The 20,551-nt window shown below is 35.8% G+C and overlaps 1 protein-coding gene across 9 annotated transcripts; it reads left to right on the top strand.

Annotated features, from left to right (window-relative positions):
* The first annotated feature begins 406 nt into the window (after positions 1-406).
* LOC105224145 (ubiquitin carboxyl-terminal hydrolase Usp2) lies at positions 407-20,025 on the top strand. Of its 9 annotated transcripts, none has more exons than XM_029549370.2 (11): positions 407-565; positions 2,138-2,313; positions 2,382-2,949; positions 4,885-6,033; positions 12,708-12,870; positions 14,236-14,382; positions 14,477-14,690; positions 14,757-15,079; positions 15,148-15,297; positions 16,753-16,831; positions 16,894-20,025. In XM_029549370.2, the coding sequence occupies exons 3-11, from the start codon at positions 2,551-2,553 to the stop codon at positions 16,964-16,966; spliced, it is 2,697 nt and encodes an 898-aa protein (XP_029405230.2). In that variant the 5' UTR covers positions 407-565; positions 2,138-2,313; positions 2,382-2,550; the 3' UTR covers positions 16,967-20,025. The 9 variants fall into 9 exon arrangements, with proteins under 9 accessions (XP_029405230.2, XP_029405234.1, XP_029405235.1 ...); XM_029549372.2 differs by lacking the exon at positions 407-565 and adding an exon at positions 575-731; XM_049455553.1 differs by lacking the exon at positions 407-565 and adding an exon at positions 779-908.
* The last annotated feature ends 526 nt before the right edge of the window (positions 20,026-20,551 follow it).

Genomic DNA, 20,551 nt, shown 5'->3' with positions numbered 1-20,551 from the left:
AAAAATTCGCGGTATTTAAAACATAAATAATTATTACCTTTGTAAAAGATTGGTATTTCTTCTAAATTCTGCTAAAATTCAAATAATTCTACCTCTTTTCAGCCTATAGAAAAATGAATTAAGTGACGTTAATTCGTAACGCTATGGCATCTTAATTAACGTAACATAATCCAGCAATAAAGTTCAGTGGCTGACAATTCACCAATCGCAGTGTTACCGGCTTGCATAACTTCACTAAATCTTACAAAATTATGAATTTTTATTTAAATTATTTAAGCATAATTGTTCTATATACAGCAAACGTCTTACGGAACTTATTCAAAACGCTTATATACATATTTATATAGATTAATTTTAGCCGATCATATGCGCTGTTTCAGAATTTAATGTATGGATTTCATAAGCTATGTTATGTTTCCGCAATAACTTGATCTGGCAGTACTACAAACGAATACGACGAACGGACGAGGCTGGCCAGAAGCGCACTGTGCTTATAAAATTTTTTCGCAGCTAAAAATAAATAGAAATTCGAATATTCCTTCCCAGAATTAGTGCAATTAGAAAAGTGAGTGAAATCAAGTTTAAAGTGATGAAATATTAGCATTGAAGTGATTTTCAATAACTATTACTACTCGAGTAATCGATCGATGCAAAGCCATCAATTGTCGTCGGTGGAAAAAAAGTCAAAGTCAAAAATGCTAGTAGGAGGCGTTGCGACCTCGTTTCCTAACGTGAGCCCAAATCCCATTGCCTCCACCTTAAATGTCGTATTTCCAAGAGCACACATAACCAATGAAACCGAGTAAATAATTTTTTTTTTGGTTAGCTGGATGTAACCAACTATTGATACCATAGCAGCCAATCTTATTGACGCTAACAAAATCTTGTTAACACAACCACTGTCACAGGTATTGTCATCGCCGTCGCCACATTTCCACTTTCCATTTTGAGGAAAATATTTTACTTTGCGTAATATTTATGTAGTTTATTTTATGTATGAGTCGCATTGCTGTTGGCTGACTGGTCGATTTGTTGGTTGGTGTATTCAGCGCTTTTAAAAATAGAATTTTTTAATGATGATTTGACTTTCGACGCTGTTGTGTTTGTGTTTTTCGAGACATTTTTTCTCGTGCGCGTTTTGTGCATTTATCTATTAAATAGAGGCGCATTTTCACGGTAATACACGACGAGAAAATATATATTCAAGGAATAAAAAAGTGTGTCGACGCCAAGGCGGCTGGGATAGTTGGGAGTTGTAACGTGATAATAGTGGTAGTGGGACGAAGTGGTGTTGTACTCGGACAAGTGTAAAATTGTTGGGCTGGAGCATAGAAAATGAATGAGAGTTAACGTTCAACTCGTATCATTGTGTTTGTATGTATATATGTGCGTATACAAGTCTCAATTGTGATCAGCTGGCTATCCGTTCGTGGAAGAAAGGTGGAGGTGTGAGGCGAGTTTCGTAAAATGTGGGTGGTGCTGGCCCCGAAGCACTTTTACGACAAGGAGGCGACGACGAGGTCAACGGAGTAATCGCTGTTGTTGACGACGATTGGCGAAATGCTGCAAATGTTGTTGTCGTATGCGTCAACGTCGTCGTTGATATTTTGATTGCTCCCTACTGCGCTGCTATCGTTGCGGTTGCCATTGACGTTTACTCTGCTTATAGTTTCACATATTCTTATTCTGCGGGCTTGGGGTATGCGAACATGCCGACCATGACTTTGTTGTTGAGTGAAAATAAATGGTGTAAACTAAAATTAAAATTAACAAAGTGTTTTATGATATGAATTAATATTACTGACTGTGGAAAGCGTTTGTGCACGTGAAACCCGTAGTATTTCTTAAATATGTAGTTAGCGCCAATTACCGCAGCAACGGTGGCAGTGCCAGTCACATTATGCTTTTGCTTTTTTTTCACAATTACTATAATACGAGAGCAACCCTGATTTCTACCACTTATCGATTACTACTTGGCAGTCGTCCCTAAGCCAAATTGCTGAGATCAAAAACATGAAATTAGACAATGGGGTTAGGATGGCACTAAGTCAATCAACTACTTGCTCTCTTATATTTCCGCGTATCCACGAAAAAAGATGATCCATTAATTAGTTACTTTGTATTTCTTTTCGAATAGTTGAACGTTGGTCAAGCGAAAGAGAAAAAAATTTACGGCAGCAGCTAACTTTTTAACTTATCTGTGACATTGCAATTGAGATAGCTTTGTTTAGCTAGTACCAATTATGTAAGGTAATGGATGTACGCATAGAACTGATGCCAATAATCTGGACAACAAGTGTACCAACCACTTAGGTAAGTGTCTTCGGATTATCTAATTAAAAAATTAACTTAATGTACAATTTTTTTTATATATTTTACAGTCGATCAGCATTAGTGATTCAATATTTTCCACAACCAAATTTACATAAATAATCACAAAACCGCAAATAGTTTTACAATAATAGAACAAAAGCTAAGAACAACGTAGCAATAAAAAAACGAGCAACACAGTGTGTGCACGGTCGCAGCCTTCTTTATACATCTACTAATATGCCTGTGATTTCGCCACGCAGATCATCGACATCGAACAGTGGCAGTCTATACGGCACCTCGTCGTCCGGAACTGGCAGTACAGGCACTAGTACCGCCAGTGCATATAGTAGTGCATCGTCGTATTTGAATCGTGCGAATAGCTTGTCGAAACCCACAACGCCAAGCAGTTCATTGTGGTCGTCATCGTCGTCAGGAGCATCGAAATATACACCCAACTATTATAGCTCTTATTTGGGTTCGAATTCGTCATCGTATTCGCCACGTACAGCATCGCAACGTAACTCTTTGTCGTCTTTGTACCTGAGCGGCGGCTCCTCTGGATTAGGAACCTATCGCAGTAGTTCATCTTATTTGTCAGCCGGCAGCAATGATCCAATTACATCCAGTAGATATGGAGTGAGTAGACAAATAAACCAACAACAACTACTACATAAAAGCACACAACTTGTGTGTTATTCAAATGCTTTTGCTAAACCATTTAATACATGCATTGAGTATGTATATAGTGTCTAGGGCATTTTCGGACATTTGTGTAATGTCTAATTTAGTAGTGTTATTAGCAAACAAATACAATAGTGTAGCTGTGAGTGTTATCTGCTGAATTGCATTATACGCATGTAACATATGCATACATGTACATATATCCATATGTAAACATTGCGTGAACCTTTCACCAATTACTCATTTGCAGCACACCCACTCGTGCACACATACACCTATACAAGCGCACAAACCCTTGGGACTGTCGTGCGGTATTTACATTGGGTTAAGCGTTTGTTTAATAACCCTACTGCTCTACATACACCTTTAGGCGGGATTCTTATTTTTTGTTTTTAGAGTAGTTAGTTAACAAGTCAATTGCAAGTTGTGACTTTTAATTGCAATGTACAAATTTTGATAAATATTTTATATACCATTTTTGTTGCTATCCAAGATATATATTTTATGAAATATGTTTAGCACACATAAAAGTTTGCTGTTAACTGTGTGTGTGTGACAATCATACTCACATCTTATCTATGTTAGATTTAAATTGTAAAATTTCTATTAGTTTGCCGAGCGCTTTAAGTGCTTAATGGCATGGTCATTCATACAGTTTAGTTGTTAAGTTCATAATCGTTCACATTCCAAGTCACACGTTTTTATTTGAACTCTTAAGCGGAACGTTTAGGTTAGGTAGGGTAAAAAAGTGTACTTTTATTTTTGGAACAAAACGATAAAGTGTACTGTGAAATTAAATAATATAATAAAGTTAATTGTGTATTATTATTATTATTTTGAAAATAATTAATTGTGATTTAATTTTGCCATAGCGTTAATTAATAGTGGAATTGTGTTATACCTTAATTCTAATGAACTTTACGTGATCTTAATTGATAAAAACTAAGTGAACAATCATCGGTATGTGTAGGCGGGGAATTATGTATAAAGTTCAAATGATTACATAAACCACATTATCTTTAGTTCTAACACCTCAAAAATCTCAATTGAGCTCGCACACACTTCCTTATGAGCAATACTATTTAATATGGTTGATAATAAAACGAAAAGAAATTATTGTGATTTATAAACTACTGATTACCGAAGGTCTGAAAAAGTTTAATGCACTATTTCACTGTGTTTATGAGGCTCATAAAGCTAACATTTAATTCTACATAAGGTTAATCAATTATACACTACACTAGCTATTAGCGCTCATATGGTGATAATTGTTACGCTCGTTCTAACCTTTCGTTAAATAAACAAAATCATGCATATGTACATAGATACATACATATGTTCCATGCCAAAAAGGCAAATATTTCATTTAACTGGCGCACATATGCTTATGTGGCCACAAATTACCTGCGAAGATACACACATACATATGTACATATGTACATGTAGATATAATATATAAGTAATCACACCTTAGCTTTTGCTTTAACTATGTACACTGGCTGCAAAAACAACACCTGTACACACATATGTCTGTTTGTACATACGTGACTCATATTTTTCTTTTCTGTATTTATGTTATATTTATTCGTTTGTTTTTGTCACAACAACCAATGCACATGTGAACGTGTAAAAACAAAATTATAACGACAACAACAACAACACCGCTATCAAATCAACCATCACAACAACAATCAACAACAATATCTGTCCAATTGCCATGGTCATTGTCATATTCATATTTCTATTTGCATCATAAATCACTTATCTAATGGGGCAAACCGTTACAAATTCAATGCATCTGTAAATGTTGAACATAAACAAAATTGGTAAAATCTCGTTAAAAATGAAAAAAAAAAACGAAAATTCGTGTAAAAAACATACGCGCCTCAGTTACCCAAATCACCCAAGACATCATCCGATACATTGCGCAAGCGTAAGGACAGAGATACGAACAACAGCAATGACAGCAGCGATGTGAACGGTGGTGGCGCTAAGAAGCCGCCTTCAGGTTCGGATGGGGGCAACAAGCGCTTGTCAGGCTCATATTCATCCTCATCCCTAGCACGTTTAGTAGCGACATCTGGTCTGGAAATCTATGAAAAATACAGTCCCGCTAATTATAAACCCAATTGTGAACTTCCACGTTCCAGCTCAGCGCTAACTGAGGCTGAGGTAGACGCAGTTTCACCCACCATCGGCGGCACAACAACGACGACAACGAACAATGACGAGTTACGCAACGAGACTACGACAAACATAACATTGGACCGACCACGCAGTCGCTATAGTCGCTTGTATAGCGCCGGTGATGAGTCTTCCAGCTTTAGCAACAGCAAATATAGTGACAGCAGCAGTAAAAATGATAACGACTTAACTAGCACAACAGCAACAAAGCCGCACCGTTCCAGTTACCGCGAACGTGCGGCAGCAGCCGCCGCAGCGACAGCAAAACAACAGGCCAACGCCCTCGCGCCCTCCACATCGGCCTCATCTGTGCTGAGTCATAGCAGTAGCAGCGGTGATGTGCCGACCGCAACATTTACTTTGCGCAGCAATCGCACACCCAGAACCACAGTGACAAAGGCAGAGGAAGGCGTAACACTCAACAATGGCGACAAGAGCAGCAAGGGTGACAGCATCAGCCGACAAGGCAGCAAAACGAACCTAAACAGCAACAACAACAGTTACACCAATGACCTTGAAAACAACTTGAGGGAGCTAAAGTTGTCCAACTCCGGCAGCGGCAGCGGCCTATATAAGGATAGCAGTAGCGGCAGCATAACCACCTTCACGATGCCGCTGCAGGCGAAGAAATCGCTCAGCACCAGCAATAGCAGCGGTCATCTCAGCGCTCTGACTACCTCAAACAACGACAGCGATAGCGAACTGAAGCGCAATCACAGCGCCAACAATTTGGATGTGGTCGATCATAGCGCCCCAACATACGAACTTAAATCGAATAGTGCGGCAGCTGGCGGCGCTGAGGTGTGCGCCAGTGCAACGCTCAATATGGTGGACTCACCGATCACGGCGAAGAAGGTAAATCGCAGGCGACAAACGCCACGCGCCGCATTGTGCGCTGTCGCTTCTAAGATGTCTGTGCTTTTGTGTTGAACGCGTTTATTCCTCACATTATCCGCTGCGTTGCACACTAACTTTGCCTTGTTCAGCTTGTGCTGCTCCTGCTAAGGGCAGCGCGCACTTTGCTAATGCATGTGCCTACTACTAACCACAATGTTTGGCTAAACTGAATACTTGTTTAATCGGCTACATTTAACTGTTTATGATTGGCGGAAAGAGCTACAGTCCACTTGATATTTTTGCTTCTAGTTTAAGGTATTTAAGGTTTTTTTTGAATAGCAAGCACTGCGCCTATAGTACACATTATCCCGTTAGGAAATGCATGCGCTCCACCACCACGTGACATCCACGCACAATCAGTACATCGGACATTGACGCTTGTCAATGGTTCGCTATTTGCTGCAGTGTGTTTCGAAGGACTTAAAAAAACTTGTTATCTCTGAGGTCGATAGACGCAGTATCAAGTTTAATATTGAACTGCAAAATTGGAATTTTTGGGATATTGATAAAAAATATGAACTATTTTGAATATGAGATATTTTTTCTCTTTAAAAAATACTCTAAAATTCATTGAAATAATTTTTTTTATCAAACATAGCGTTGGAATTTTAAGCATTGCTTTTGTTTCATTTAAAATGGACTTACATACCATATACTTTCATAAAAAAGTCATAAGAATCATTTAACGTTCATGTTGTCATAAAATTGTCATATTTTCTATATAAACAAATAAAATTGAGTTTTAAAAACTTTTTAAAACTAATTTGTGTTACAAAGAAATTTGGAATCACTTACATTTCATATAGAACTTTAGTAGTTAAAACAATTAATTACGAGACCTTCAAACGTTTTTCCGCTGTCATAGAATTGTCAGGAGGACTGTCATGTCGACCAAAAATGGTTGCAATATTCTGTGCCGTGCAGTTTAATCGATGATATTTATACTATACAATAACAACAAAGTAAATACTTGTGTCGAATTTCAAATACATATTATGTCGTCTTAAAAATCGTTTTTATGCTCAAAAACACATGATAAAAATAGGTGAAAAGTTCTCAAGAATTTTATTACCGAAAACACTTAACTTAAAAATACGGTTTTTGTACGAATTTGCTAAAAAAAATTTTTTTTTTTAATTACAAATTTTTTTTTTATAAATTATTTTTTAACATTCAATATTCTTCGAGAAAAGAAGATCTTAATCATAATTAACTCAGTTTTAAGCCTTAAACTAATTTTTAGTTGAGTAGCTCTGTTTATTTATTAGTAAAACATATGATTGATTGGAAAATAAACATATGATCATACAGGGTTGCAAGTGCCTTTTTGAAAAAATAATCTCAAATACCAGGTTTAAAATTAAAAAAATTGTATCCCAATTACAAGATTGAAAATTAAAAAAAAAAATTAATCTGAAATACATACGGGATTGAAAAAAATATTTGGGGGAAAAATTAAAAAAATAAAAAAAACAGATAAAACAAAAATATAAAAAATAAAATAAAAAATAAAGAAAAAATTAAAAAAGTAAAATACAATACAAAAATAAAATAAAAACATAAAAAAAAACAAAATACAAAAATAAAAGAATACTAAAAAATTAAATAAAAAATAAAGAAAAATGTTTTCAATTACCTGATTGAAAACAAATTAATCCCAAACACCAGATTGAAAACTAAAAAAGCGCTACCCTAAAACCCGGATTAAAAAATTGGAAAATAAAAAAACAATTCTAAATATCAGGTTTAAAAAATAGAAACCCTAGTGGCGGTTTAAAGAAGTTTTAATTCAATATTTGTTACTTTGTCGACTGTACAACAAAAACAACAACTAAACGATATAGACAACAATTTTTAATTCAAATTTATAGCCTCGCCTCCACACAGGCATACATATGTATGTATGTAGTTAATCTTAAAATATTAGAGATTTTAGTGCGGAACGTACATACATACTCATAGATATACATATGTAGATAGATACATATACATACATATATAGTATAGTGTATAGTTTATCTGAATGTAACCAAATCTCTAAACAAATTAGCCGACACTGCGACGCCCACATTATGTCGAAGTACATAGATAGCCATGTATGTATGTACCCATACATGTGCAAATAAGTGTATAAATAAAGTTGAATGTTCCGTAAAGGCAATGCGCCACAAGCAATGAACGGTAGCATCATCGACAGCGTCATCATGCCATTTTCAGTATTATGATCAACCTTTACCCACCTTCTAACAAACTAAATACAATGCCAATACATACAAACATACAGTCATATTCATATACATACATACGCATTACTAACCAAAAGCATCGTCATGTAACTTGTTTGTGTTTCCTCTTCTGTGTATTTTCTAGATGAATATTCGCAGGCCTTGCTGTCACTGAATAGAACGCCTATGTATTTTTGAACTCCTCTCCTCACCCCCCACAAAAAAAAACAAACAAACAAAAGAAAAAGCGAAACAAAACCAAAACCAAAAATAATTACTAACCAATAATCAAGAGCAGCAACAAAAATAATATAGAATAAAAAATAAAAACAAAACGAAAGCAGCAGTAAAAGTATAAAAAAATATACAAAAACAAGATGTGTGCAACAACAAGTTTAACGCGAAAATTTCGGCAAAAATTCTCAGTGAAAGCAAAAAAAATGATGATATTTCGAAATAATTAGTAGTGTGCGCAAAAACGCGGCGAACAGCGACGAAAAAATAATAGATTGAACGAAAGGCTGACGAGCAAACAAAAAAAAAAAAAATAAATGAAAATAAACTAAAAATTATAAAAGAAACAAAAAGTGACAAAACACTTTAAAAATAAGGCAAATTGCCAAAATAAAAAAAAGGAAAAAAATCAAGAAAATAAACTCAAAAACCTACAAACGACAAAGCAAATTAACGAGGCTTATAATTAATTGAATACCTTCCACATTCTACAGCGGCTGTATGCCATAGCGCGTAAGGAAACATAAATATAAAACATATTTGCAGATATACGCAATTAAATACATACAAACATACATAAATCAAGCCGCCAGAGTGATAAAAGTGTAAATAGAAAGAAAGCCAATAGAAAATATACAAAAAACAGTAAACAAAGAGTGTAACGGCGCAGAAAAAAACATTTGAAACCCCAAATATACGTAAAGTATAATGATAGACATTAAAAAAGGCCGCAATAGTTTTGAAAAATTTCCAACATTACAAGAAAAATGTGATAACACCGTTATATTAGCGCAGCGTCAACAACAGCAGCCGACCACTAACAGCTTGAATACCTATACGAGCGTACACAAGCCAAAAACAACAACAACAAGAAGTACAACAGCAACCGTCTTTACAACCACAACAAAAACGCGGCCACATACAACAACAAATGCAATAAGTGTCAACGGCAGAGCGGAAACAAAATTGCACAACGGCGTTGGTAGGCGTGCTGCATCGGTGGGCAGCACGCGCAACACCAAAATCAGCAACAACGCCAGAAGCAACAATAACAACAACAACAGTAAGCCGCACAGCAGCGACGACACGAATCCGGTGCGCGCCGCCAATAAGCCATTCTTTCTCGTACCGCAATTTCAAGATCAAAACTTTCTGAAGGAGGAATGTGAATTGGCGCATGCGCAAGTGGCACCGAAACAACAACAACAACAACAAAAAGTTGTCACAGCCAATGGTGACGGTGGTAAAATTAGTGCGAACAACACCAACAACAATAATACAAGAACTAACCAACAAGCGAGCGGCAACCACAGGCGCAACAGCGGAGACTCAAGCAAAAGCAATAACAATACCAGCAACAGCAACAATCACAGCCAAAAAACCAACAACAACGCGTACGCCATCATTAACAGCATACACGCGAGTATTAGTAGTAGGCGAACAGCAACAGCAACAACAACAGCGCCAGCAACAGCAACAGTGGCGGCGGTAACAGCGAATGGTGTGCGACGCAGCGGCGGCGGTAGCGCCAACGCCAGCGTCAATATCAATCAACATCATCACCATCATCACGTCAGTACAACAGCGTCAGCTGTGGCGACGACGAGTACAAACGGCAGCGCTGCCAACGCCGCCAGCGGCTCGGCGAAGAACGCAACAACCGATACCACCGTCCACAAAGTCGACATTGTCTTCAATAATCGCGCGCCTACGCAAACCAGTTGTGGCGGACGTTTCGTGACGTCGTCCAAAAGTGCGAAATCGACACAACCACATAGTACATACAACGTGACGCGTCCGCTCACCGGCACCACAACAACGACGGGCGCGCCAACTACGAGCAGCACTGCAACGTTTGGCGGCGGCGTCAACGCGGCAGCGACAGCGACTAAGTTGAGCAACGGCCAAAGCAAATTGGTGCGTCCGCTGGTGCATCGCACCATACCATCGACTGCGGTGGCGGCGGCCAATGCGGCTGCTGCGCGCGAGAACGTGAACGCCTACTCCAATAAACTATTCAACAGCTACGGCAGCAATAGCAATCGTCTTAGCAATAATAACAACAATAATATTAACAATAACGGTGTGCATACTGTGTGCCATATCAACAATAGCAGCAGTAGCAACAACAATATCACGAGCAATAACACCAACGGCGGCAGTGGCGCAAACGGTATGCAACATACGCTCGATCACGACGATATCAAGTACATCGATAGTGATGACGCGCCGACAACGGCAGCGATAGCGGCGGCGCATGCCAGCGCCACAACGGTCACCACACCGTCGCGTGGCGGCGCGCAGTTGGAGCGGAAAACACAGTTGCGCTGTGAGCAACTCTGTTGTCCGCATACCAATTGCGCGACGTCTACAACGGCAACGCTGACAGGTGCTGCTGCTGGCGGTGGAGGCGGTGGCGGTGGCGTTGGCGTTGCCAGCGCGTCGCTCAAAACACGCATGCGTCCCAAATCGACGATCATCTGTTCCACCAGCAATCTCGTCTTCGAGAAGATCAACAATTATAAGTATGCCAATGGTAGCGCCGGTGGCGGTAGCAGCGCGGCTAAATTTGCCGCCGAAGCAGCGGCTGCGCGCCGCAACGAACTGCGGCACAGCATTGATTCGAATAGCATAAGAGCGTCCATTGAGAAGTTCGATAGTTTCAGCGAGCAGAAGCGCGGCGCGCAGGTGACGCTACGTTCGCACGGCGGCGGCAGCGGTAGTACAAACAATTTGCAACATCATCGTCATAGTGGCAGTGAATTTGATCACGCCACCGGTAGCAGTAGTCTCTTGCGACTGGCGCAAAGCGGTGGCGGCTCTTTGACGCGTGCACCCTACCGCACAGTGTCGCCCGCACCGGCTACCGCCTGCAAAGTTACTGCCACAATGCATGCACCGACCTTGACGACCGGTTCGACTGGTGTGTCGGCGTCGTCCATACGCAGCGGCGCATGCAGTACAAATAGTTTGCCAACGAAAAGTCTTGGCAGCGTTTTGGCTGCCACAACCAATACAACTACCGTTACCGCCATCAATCGTCATCAGGAGGCAACAGCATTGCGTGCTACCGAGCGTGCTTCACCCAGCGCGCTGCTGCACAAGGATGCGGCGTCAACACCATCGTCGTCCTCATCATCGCCACTGCTAAAGCAAGCCGAAATGAAATTGCCGAATGGCGATGTAAAGAAATGCACGAACGCGGAAACGAACGGCGTTTGTGACGGCGCCGCCGCGGATGTTGAAACTGTAAGTTGCACTCACCAAACACATAGTGAAAAACAAATGTACAAAATGCTACAATTTATCAGTCACCAAAAAATTAAAAAAAAACACGTTCACCAGCATTTAATCACTCCAACCACACCAAAACCTACACAATTAGCACCGTCAAGTTCACCAAATTGCTCATGCCTCACCCAAGAAGCGACGTGAATTCTCATCAATTTGGCAATTCTTCAGTTCCTCTCAGTTTATCTGTCTCTTAGTTAATCTGTCTCTCAGTTAGCTATCTTAAGGGTTTCTATGTTTTGTTTTTCACGTGACGCCGTCGAATTTTTGTTTGAATATCAGTTTACACTCATCATCAACGAGCTTGGAGTTTAGCTGAGTGAAAAGAATTAACAATTTTTTTTTAATTTTACGTTTTAATGCTTTTATTACATAACAATTTTTTTTTAAGAATATGTACTGTACGCACGTTGCAATAATCACGCTGCCATTTTATAACCTAACCTAATTTTATTTTGATTTTTTACTAACTTCTAATCCTATTGGCTTAAACAGTATTTTATCTATAAATTCTTAGACGAATTTATTTATTTTAATTTTTTTATTTTATTTTTTTATATTTTTTTATGTTTTTTTATATTTTTTTTTGTAAGTCGCAACCTTTCCTTCAATTTTATGTTAATTTTTGCTCAAACGCAGTTCCCAGCAACCATTAACCACTTATTAACCCCAAAAATTATAAAAAAAAATATAAATCCTTCACTTGTGCCCGACAAAAATCTTTGTACTTTACTCACAATTTTTTTTTTTGTTGTTTCTAAGCGTTTTGCTTTTTTCACAATACTTTTACTAAATCGACTCTTTTGCAGATTTTTATTAAAAATATTTTAAAAATAATATTTTTTTGTTTGTTTTTTTTTTCCTTCCTGCGCCGTCTCACAGATCCGCAGCACAGCACTACGGAGTATCCCGCCAGCACCGCCATCGCCGACCGCATCACGTTACCGGGATCGTGATAGCCGTTTAACGTCGTCATCGGTGCTCTCCTCATCGCTGTCTAATAACATAGACGATGCAAGCAAATCGAAGGATGAGAACGCCGAAGGTATGTGTGTGTCTTTCATATTGTAAAAATCTTATGTTTGAAAGCCAAACGACGAAGTTAATTGTGGCTAATAGGTGAAGTTTCCATCAAGTATTTTAAATGGAAAATAAACCAAATTTATATATTTTTTTCCAAATGCGGTTGCAAAATGTTTTTTTTTATAAGTTTCGTATTTCTTAACAGAATCGCTGGTCAAATGGCCAGTTGATAGTGAATGCGCTTTTAGCAAGAAATATAAATCCTAACCTAAAATAACCCATTTATCGGTTATCTGAATATTATAATATAGCATAAATGTAACAATTTCCTTAAATAGCGTTGACGAAAGCCCTCGAAGCTTTAAAAAAGTCTTAAGTGGAACTTGAGGGTTATATCCTCAAGAAATTCAGAAAAAATAGGGATTTTATTAAATTAATAAATAAAAATAACGTACATTTATGGATTATATTGTACTTTGATAATTGGGGGATCAATTTAAAAAAATTTGGATTCCCTTGATCGCTTCCGCAACAGTTGGGTCTACGTAACCAGTACTGACGCGGATTTTCTATCGGGTCAAGGACTGTCAACTCGGCAAATTCTGCCACTACAATAACAACAGAGCCTCCGAAAAAAAGGTATCTGGCAGTGTGGAAGATTTTTAGGAAAATATGGTTCGTGTATATATAAAGAAAAAGATTAACGATTCTAATTTTTTTAAAACTTAACCTCAAATGTATATAAAGGTTAAAATTCTAATTTTTTTTAAAACTTAACCTCAAAAAAATTTTTTTTTTCGAAATTTACGATTTTTTGAAATTCACTAGTGCATATAACCCCTTAGAAAAATATATTCCATAGAATATATATATAAAGGTTAAAGATTTTGAATTTTTTTAAACTTAACCTCAAAAAAATTTTCTTTCGAAATCAGAATTTGTTGCAAATATGGATTTTAATACATGTGTTCATAACATTTCTGAGTAAAAATAAAATTTTGAAACACCTCTTCTTCAAAGCTTCTTTAATTTTCCCATAATCACTTTGTGAACACCCCTAGCCTGCTATAAAAATATTGGAATTATTTGAATTTTGTATTTTCCTTTTCTTTGTGCTTGTCATACACTTAAAAAAAAATCCGAAATGTTGGCAGTCATTAAATTTGTCGGATAGTTTGTCAAAATATATCACTTTTGTCGCGTCATTAGTACAAATTCTTGTTTACCTCTGAATGTTATTTCGGGCCGAACCTGGTGTGCTGTTTATCTGCTTAAAATTTCAACTTTCTTGCAATTAATTTACAAAACCAATAATTTTTTAAGAGAAAACAATTTTTCAAAAAAAAACATGGAGCTAATTAAATTTTCTTGCACGTCTTTCAAACAGGTCTATGTGGGCTAAGAAATATCGGAAATACTTGTTTTATGAACTCGGTCATTCAGTGCCTGAGTCACACGAGCGAATTGACAAAGTTCTTGCGTACACACAATGGCATACGCTCGACATCGTCGAAGGATCAACAAATCCTACAAGGTGAGTGCAAACCATAGGTGATCTCAGAGATAGAGAGAGAGAGAGAAAAAAAAGTATAAATAAAAGCTTAACTGTTCTTAAATTAACGCCACAGAGTTTGCCAAGCTGATACGCGAGATGTGGACCAGCAATGTACACAGCGTTACGCCGATGGACCTGAAGCGCGCCTTTTCCTCCAAACATCGCATGTATAGTGATTACAACCAACAGGATGCACAAGAGTTTCTGCGCTTCTTCCTCGACTCGCTGCACAGTGCACTAAATTCGGGCGTGAAGGGGGAACACTTGAAAATCGACGATAACCTTAGGTGAGTTCAAGAGCAAACGATTTTGGATTTCTGTATACTAATATATATATACCTCTGTCTCTTTAGCGACAATAAAAAAGCCGATCTAACGTGGGAATGGTACACACGACACGAGAACTCACTCATACGTGACCTCTTCGTCGGCCAATTGAAGAGCACACTACGTTGTACCACTTGTGGCAATACCAGCGTCACATTCGATCCGTTTTGGGATTTGAGCGTCTCGTTGCCATCGTCATCGCGCTGCAAGCTAGAATCTTGCCTCGATCTGTTCATACGCGAAGAGGTGTTGGATGGCGATGAGATGCCGACCTGTGCGAAATGTCGCCAAAGAAGAAGGTGCACGAAAAGCTTCACCATACAACGATTTCCCAAATATTTGGTTATACGTAAGTGTTGATTGTGTTGCATAATCACTTTTTGTTTGAAAAATAATTTATATTACTTTTGATAATAGATTTGAAACGTTTCTCGGAGACTCGTTGGAGCAAGTTGTCGAACATTGTCGAATTTCCGACTGGTGAGCGCGAATTGAATATGGGTCCATACGGTTCGAACCCTGGCACGAGCATATATTATTCGCTGTATGCGATTTCGAATCATATGGGTGAGTGCAGAGAATTGATGTTTTTTTGTTTCGAAACGATACTTTTTGGTGAGGCAATGTATTGCAGATTGAATATATACCATATGTGGTTGTTACTAGTTCAGTTATTATTTAGCAAGTGCATGCCACGGGGGCGTAAATAAGTTTAGAAGACAAAAATTAGAAAGAGAGAGAGAGGGGAAAAGAGAGCGATTTTAAAATGAAGCATACTAAAACACATTTTCAAGTAAATACATACATATGTCAGTTACAATTTTGTTAGAGAAACTTTCATAGCTTTATCTATACTGTTGATTTTTTTAAACTCTCTCTCTTTTGCAATTCTGTTTTGAGCTGGAAAACCAACTAAAAAAATATAAAATTTGAAAACATTCTTATGTATCAGTCTTTGATTTCAATGTTTGTCATTTTATGTATCCCGAAATTTCGGGATTAATTTTAACTTTTCGGGATTACTTTGAGAAATTTTTTAAATCAATTTAAGGCGTATTTATTTTGAATTATATTAATCAATGTATTAAATTCTAAAAATAAACATTGAATCCCGAAATTTCGAGATTAATTTTAAACTTTTCCGGATCAGTTGAGATTTTTAAATCAATTTAAGGCGTATATATTTTGAATTATATTAATAAATTCTTGAACAATAAACTAGTCATATTTTTTGTCAAAGAGAAAGAGAGAGAGAATGAGAGGGGAGAGGAGAGCTTTCGGTTTTAGTATCAAAATTTTCTGAATCATCAAAAATTCTATTTTTAAAGTATCAATTTAAATAATATCTATTTGTGATTATATTAATAAATTTATTTATTTTTAAATAACAAACTACTATTCTTTGTTGTAAAGAGAGAGAGAGAGAGATTTTTATGTTAATATGATATATAATACACATATACAGTAAATTGAAAGGTAATTTCCATGTATACTATATATTGTATATATGTAGTTTCCATATTTTTTAAGCATCTCTTTCATTATCGCGTTCGCGGGATCCCGATCTGGTCCCGAAATGTTCCGGATCTGGCCCCGAAATTTAAGAATATGAAAATTAAATGCTGAAATATTATTTTGTAAATTTTCGGAATCCCTAAAAAACCGCGAGCTGGTCCTGAAAATGTCAAAGGTATAAATATTCGAGATCTGGAAATAATCCCAAGCTAGTTCTGAATTTTCAGGACATGAAAAAGTGTCAAAACTTTACTTTATGTTTTTGGAGTTGTTGTTGTTGTAACGGTTATCAAGTCCCCGCTGGGACCTTAAGGAAATAGGGGTCTTATGTCGTCGCCTAGGAGGCGTTTCCGCTTCATGTAGGTGACTGCAGGAATGATTTCTACGAAAACACCCCGTTGTAGTTAATAGTTTTTGGAGTGACTATACTCCCTATGTATATTAGTATAGTATTACTATACAAATTAATAACGGTTTAATAAAAATTCAAAACTCTCTTGCCTATAGGTTCCACAGCTGGCGGTCATTATGTGGCGTTGTGTAAACATCCGGTCTCGAGAAAATGGCATGAATTCAACGATAATGTGTATGTATTTACAACAAATGTCAAAATTTTTGAAATACTTAAAATCAAACCTTTATTTACAGTGTCAGCGATACGCTCTCCGAAAATAATCTAGTTTCATCCAGTGCCTATATACTGTTCTATGAGCGAGCGTAAGAACTAACTCACGCGTGTAAAGAAATTAAATGCAAACATACTCACATTAACACGCTTACATACAAACACACACAAACACTCATAGCCAATCATGCAACTTAAGTCTTATGTAGAAAAAAAACACAACAAAAAAAGGATACACCTACTAACAACAAAATCTGTAACCTGTAGAAAAATGGAGCTGGCTATGATGACAACTGCAACAAAGCTGCATAAGACCACCAACATGCCCGGCAACGGCAACGGCCATGGCAAACCAAATGGGAAATTCTATCGAAATTATGCGAATCAGTTCGGTTGAAGTGAAGTGTGACAAGTTGAGCAAGACACATGATTCAGCCATTAATACGCATTGTTTATGCAACACGCTACCCACACACCATACAAAAATTGCTACTGCTACTTAACCCTAATATGACTACTCTCTTATTTTTTACCCTATACTAATGGCCATATACGCAAACATGCATACATACATACCTAAATGATGATTACTAAACCCAAAAACTCACATAGTTACATACATACATACATACATATAGTAAATTTCTAAAACTATTTATGCTGCTACCTAAAACTCTTGCTAATTAACCACTAGCAAACAGAAAAAAACCAACTAAAATAGCAAATTAAAAAAAAAAACAATAAAAAAATAAATCAAAAGAATAGTTAACGCCGTCTCCTACTACTACAACTACACACACTTGCAACTCCTAACTACTATGCAGCGTGCAACATGCAACATGCAACTTGCAACATGTTTAGAAAGAGAGCAAAACACAACAAAAGATGCAATTAACAATAAGTCTATTGGCGTACAACAACAACAATGTGACGCTGATTATTTTTACACGCCAAATTCTGTAAATCTCTACATGTAAAAATGTACAATTTTCGATCGAGTCCAAAGATATGTACCAATATATATACATATGTGTATATATATAGACATACATACATAATATAGATACTGTACTTCTTGTATAAATGTAAAAAAGCCGAAAGCAACAAAAATTATATGCCGTTGTATTTAAAAGATATATATTTAAAAGATATGTTGAAGCAAGTAATTAAATCGAATAACAGTGCGTATAAGCGATTTTTTTCCAAAACGAATGGTTTTACTGTATACAATTATTTGTATGAATATAAATTGGTTTTCATTTTGTACGATTTGTATGTGTAAGTTAAGTGAGTGGGCGTTAAAGCCGCGAGTCGAGAGCCGAGAGCCGAGAGCCGAGCGAGACGCTTTAAGTTATGTTATCGACTATTTAAAGGAAGAATTATAACTTTTATCATACGAAATGGAAGCATATATGTGTATGTAACTGTTTTATTTATTATGTTATGTAATGTTTGGCTTAAAATTTTAGTAAAGAAAATTTATTAAAGAAAAAATTGCAAAAAGTAAACGCTGCTAACACTTGAGTGCGCTTGTTTCAAATACTAACAGCCAATAAGTAAAAAAATAAGCAACTAACAAGCGAATATTTATATTTATTAAAATATACATACATACATACATGTATGCGAATGTTGCAATAGCACTTAGGACACCGGCGGACCTTAAAATGTATAAAGAACTACTTACATACCTTAAATACTAACTAAACATGCGCGCATATACATATGTATTACATAATATACACAAATATATGTACATACATATATTTTATATACATATGTATATGGATATGTACAGCGAAAACCATATTGCTATTAAAAATAAGTTTTTATTGTATGCTAACGCGTTAAAAACAAGAGCATAACACAAAGTAAGAGAGAAAGCTAGTCCTAAAACAACAACACAATAAAATTAGAATAAATAAAAATGAAAATAAAAAATGTAAAAAACTATTTATTATTGCTAAAGAAATTTATTATGGCAGACAAGTGTAGCTAAACAAATAAATTAGCTGCAAAGCTATGAAAGTGAAAAAATAAACAAACTATAAAAGAACAAAAAAAAAACAAAGTTTTTAGGTTAAGTGCAGAAGCTAATAGCAAAATAGTTTTACAAAACATAAAACAAAAAATTAATAAATTTAATTTAACAAAAACAAAAGCAAGCATGGCTGCGAATAGTGTAGTGTAACAGTGAAGAGAGCAGATATAACGGGATTTTGTACTAAATGAATGAGCAACAACACTAAAAATACTACATACAAATAATAAACCAACAACACTAGGCGCTTATATACTTATGTATGTAAGCCAATACACATATATACAGTTAACTGCATATGTAATTAACTAATAATACAACAACAACAAGAAACAATAAAATAATATAATTATTAAAAAAACGGTATTAGCAAGAGCAAGCGAAGCTGCTGGTGAAGCAATAATGAGCGGAAGAAGAAGTTGATGCAACCAAAAACAACAACAAAAGATTCGTGAACCAGCAAACCAGCAAAAGCAGAATCTGCTTCTACCGTGCAATTAAAAGCGTTACACATACATACATACATCACATACAACACATTATATACATGTAAATTTCAACTACACAAACAACAAAAAAAAATTAAAAATATCTAAAAAAATATTTAAAAAAATATTTAAGAAATATTGAAAAAATATTTTATAATAAAAATGCTGCTTATTATTATAATATTCATGTAACTTATGAGATGCGAAAATGTATAGAAAACTTTGTAAAACAACAACAACAACTAAAATCGTTATTAAAGTGCGTGTCACAAGCAAAAATTTTGTTATTTATTTTATGCTGCTGTTAATTTACTTTTAAATACATACATACATATGTTATACAGTTATACGCTTGTATATATACACAAAACGCCTGCACATACACACACTTACATGCAAATATGTAAATGTAGTTTATTTATTTTGTTGAAAGCTAAATGGTGTGTAAGTGTGTAAGTGTGTGTGTGTGTGTGCCTTGTGTCTACTTTATTTATTTGTAAAATGCAACTTTTCTTTTCTTTGTTTTAAATATGTATATGTAAACATTTTTATTTGTTTGAAAAATCTGAAATGCAAATTTAAAAAATTTACAACAATTAAAACTATTTGTTACTTGTTTTCAATAATTTATTATGTTTTATTTATTCTTATGTGTGTGTGCTTAGGTGGGCGAATTGCAGCTAAAAATTAGATAGTGAGTGTATAAAAAATTAACAAATTAAAAAAAATATATACATATTTAGTTAAAAAAATATAAATAAAAAAAATAAAATTAATAATTAAATAAAATAATTAAAATAATTTCAAATATTATTAAAAATATATGCAAAAAAATTAAAAAACAAATATTTTCAAATTAAAAAAAAAAAACATAAAAAAACTTAAAAAATAATGAACAAATATTTTCAAAGTAAAAAAATACAAAAAAATTAAATATTTTCAAAGTAAAAAAATATATACTAAATGCAAAAAAATACAACACAAAATATGTATTTATGTATAATATTATTGATTTCTCATACTAACAGCGTGTTGCTAGAAATGCATAATGAATATTTAATAAATACAAAAGCCGCAGCGAGAACAACAACATTAGCAAATAAAAGTAAAATATAAAATTAGTAAAAAAAGAGTAAATAAAAGGCCTGCAAC

The sequence above is a fragment of the Bactrocera dorsalis genome, chromosome 4 (assembly GCF_023373825.1).
Source record: "Bactrocera dorsalis isolate Fly_Bdor chromosome 4, ASM2337382v1, whole genome shotgun sequence".
NCBI lineage: Eukaryota > Metazoa > Arthropoda > Insecta > Diptera > Tephritidae > Bactrocera > Bactrocera dorsalis.
The sequence above is the reverse complement of the archived record's forward strand: the minus strand, read 5'-3'. Positions and strand labels throughout refer to the sequence as shown.

What these genes read in the sequence shown, in the direction of transcription:
- LOC105224145 (XM_029549369.2), top strand. Translation starts at nt 9,243, where the DNA reads ATGATAGACATTAAAAAAGGCCGCAATAGTTTTGAAAAATTTCCAACA. An exon ending in CCGCCGCGGATGTTGAAACT is followed by an intron (nt 11,784 to 12,707) that starts GTAAGTTGCACT and finishes GCCGTCTCACAG; the next exon opens with ATCCGCAGCACAGCACTACG. An exon ending in TGCGATTTCGAATCATATGG is followed by an intron (nt 15,298 to 16,752) that starts GTGAGTGCAGAG and finishes TCTTGCCTATAG; the next exon opens with GTTCCACAGCTGGCGGTCAT.